At 24.2% G+C, this 2,130-nt stretch overlaps 1 protein-coding gene across 1 annotated transcript in view; it reads left to right on the plus strand.

The window, feature by feature from the left end:
* The first annotated feature begins 66 nt into the window (after positions 1 to 66).
* The window catches only part of LOC106763712, a 15,271-nt gene continuing 13,207 nt past the window's right edge, over positions 67 to 2,130 (plus strand). Inside the window, exon 1 of the mRNA XM_014647878.1 lies at positions 67 to 199. Coding sequence (XP_014503364.1) covers positions 67 to 199 — 133 coding nt within the window. The remainder of the gene's footprint in view (positions 200 to 2,130) is intronic.

Genomic DNA, 2,130 nt, shown 5'->3' on the forward strand with positions numbered 1-2,130 from the left:
ATATATATATATATATATATATATATATATATAAAAGTAGGGTAAAGAGAGTAAATAACAACTAACATGGACGCAATGCAGCTTCAAGAGACTTCACCACCACAACAACAAGACACAACCAAACAGAAGGAAAAGAGAATAAACAAAAATGAGATATATAAAATGAGGAGTGATGCGGCACAGCAGAAAGGAAGAAGAGGTATAGGATTTTAAAATATAAAATGTGAAATACGGAAAGTAGAAAAAGGGATGTAAGTTTACACTACTATCTAAAATGAATGAATGTTTGAGTAAGAATGGGCCTTTTTAAATTTCAAAATTTTCCTTCAAACAGATTAAATTTGAAAATATAAAAATCATAAGAGATGCAGGAAGACAGTAAGATGCACGAAAAAAACACTTCCTAGTTAAAGTTAGTTGATTTAAACATGATTAATCATTTGAATATAGCTACAAAATCAAAGTTACTTATCCACACAACAATACCTATGATTTTCCAAATTGCAATACACAGCTTAAAATCGTATATTGTCCAGCAGTATAATTCCAATTGAAAAAAGAAATTAAAACTCGTGCATCCAAATAAATGTCGATTTGACAGGTAATGAAAATTTTCGATTAACGCAATTGAAGACCATTTGCAACAGTAAAAATGTTTTCTTTATTCAATTTCGATTGGAATTGAACCTTACGAACAACACAACATGACATCATGCATTTATGATTTCAATTTGCAATTCAATGCTTTCATTTAAGGAAGAATTGAGTCCATATGCACGCAAACCGATCCAAAACATTTATGAGCAATTAAGGCATTTAGATCCAAATTTATCGATTTTGGCATAACAAGAAATTGTTTTCTCCAATCAGGGCTATTCAACATAAACTTCAAAGCAATTGATTTTTTATTCATGTGACAATATGCTTTCAATTAATTCAAAAAATCAACGCTTCAAATATATTTTCATCATAAATATAAAATTCCTAAATCATAATTAGGGTTGTAAATAAATTTGGCAACAAACAAATTTGGAAACAAACATTATAAAAGAAGAATCATAAATCTAATAATCTAGCTCTGATACAATATAAGTTATTTTTAGATATTTTATGTTTCTAATTCAATTCCAAAAAACTATTTTAGAATCTTAATATTCACGATTCTTATATATCAATATAAATTATAAGAGATACAAAAGATCCAATGAGAATTGTTTTTTTATTTATCTTGATAATAAGTTTATTAACTACCTTAAGCAAAAATAGTGTTTTCTTTTTACAACGATAATGTTCTTCTATTTATTTATTAATAAAGTAGTTACAGATTGTTTATCTTCCAATAAGAAAATAAAATTTCGTTACAAAAATATAAATGAAATAACGAAATATAAACAAATATACACCTATTTATGTTTTATTAAAATATCTCTTATATTACAACATCTATTAATTAAATCAAAATTTCTTTAGACTTGATTTATGTGCCTATAGACTTTAGATCGATCGACCATGTTCTGTCCATTTTTGAATATCAGATCAGGCTCCTGATAACCGAAACTGTACATTATTATAATGATTTATAGAGAAAAAAGAAATAAAATATAAATTTAAATTTTAGAAAAATATTATTATTGTTATTATCATTGGTCATAAATACCATCTATTATAATATTTTCATTCTTCAAAAAAATCAATAATAATAAATTTAATTTCAATTTATATTACGAAGAAGTTATAAATTAGTCCTTTTCTTAAAATAATTAATGTTTAAAACTATTTTTATCTAATTATTTTAAACTATTTTTCCATAATTTTATTTTTTTTCCTACTCATTTTCGAAAACAAAAATCATAAAATTCTAAACAAATCTTTTGGAAGAATAATTTAAGGAACTTTTGTCCAAAAAATTATTATTTTAGGAAAACAATCACAAAAACTTTTCAATCATTTGTTTATTTTAAATCCCATTGGCCCATTAATTTTGTTTGTATAAATATTTTTTCAAACATTAAAACATAAAATTAAAATTATCATATTTTGATTTTTTTTTCTAAATTCATATTTTATTTATTTAAGGGTTAAATATGTTTTTCGTCCCCCAACTATTGGCCGTTTTTGTGTTTAGTCCCT

The sequence above is a fragment of the Vigna radiata genome, chromosome 6, assembly GCF_000741045.1.
Source record: "Vigna radiata var. radiata cultivar VC1973A chromosome 6, Vradiata_ver6, whole genome shotgun sequence".
Lineage (NCBI taxonomy): Eukaryota > Viridiplantae > Streptophyta > Magnoliopsida > Fabales > Fabaceae > Vigna > Vigna radiata.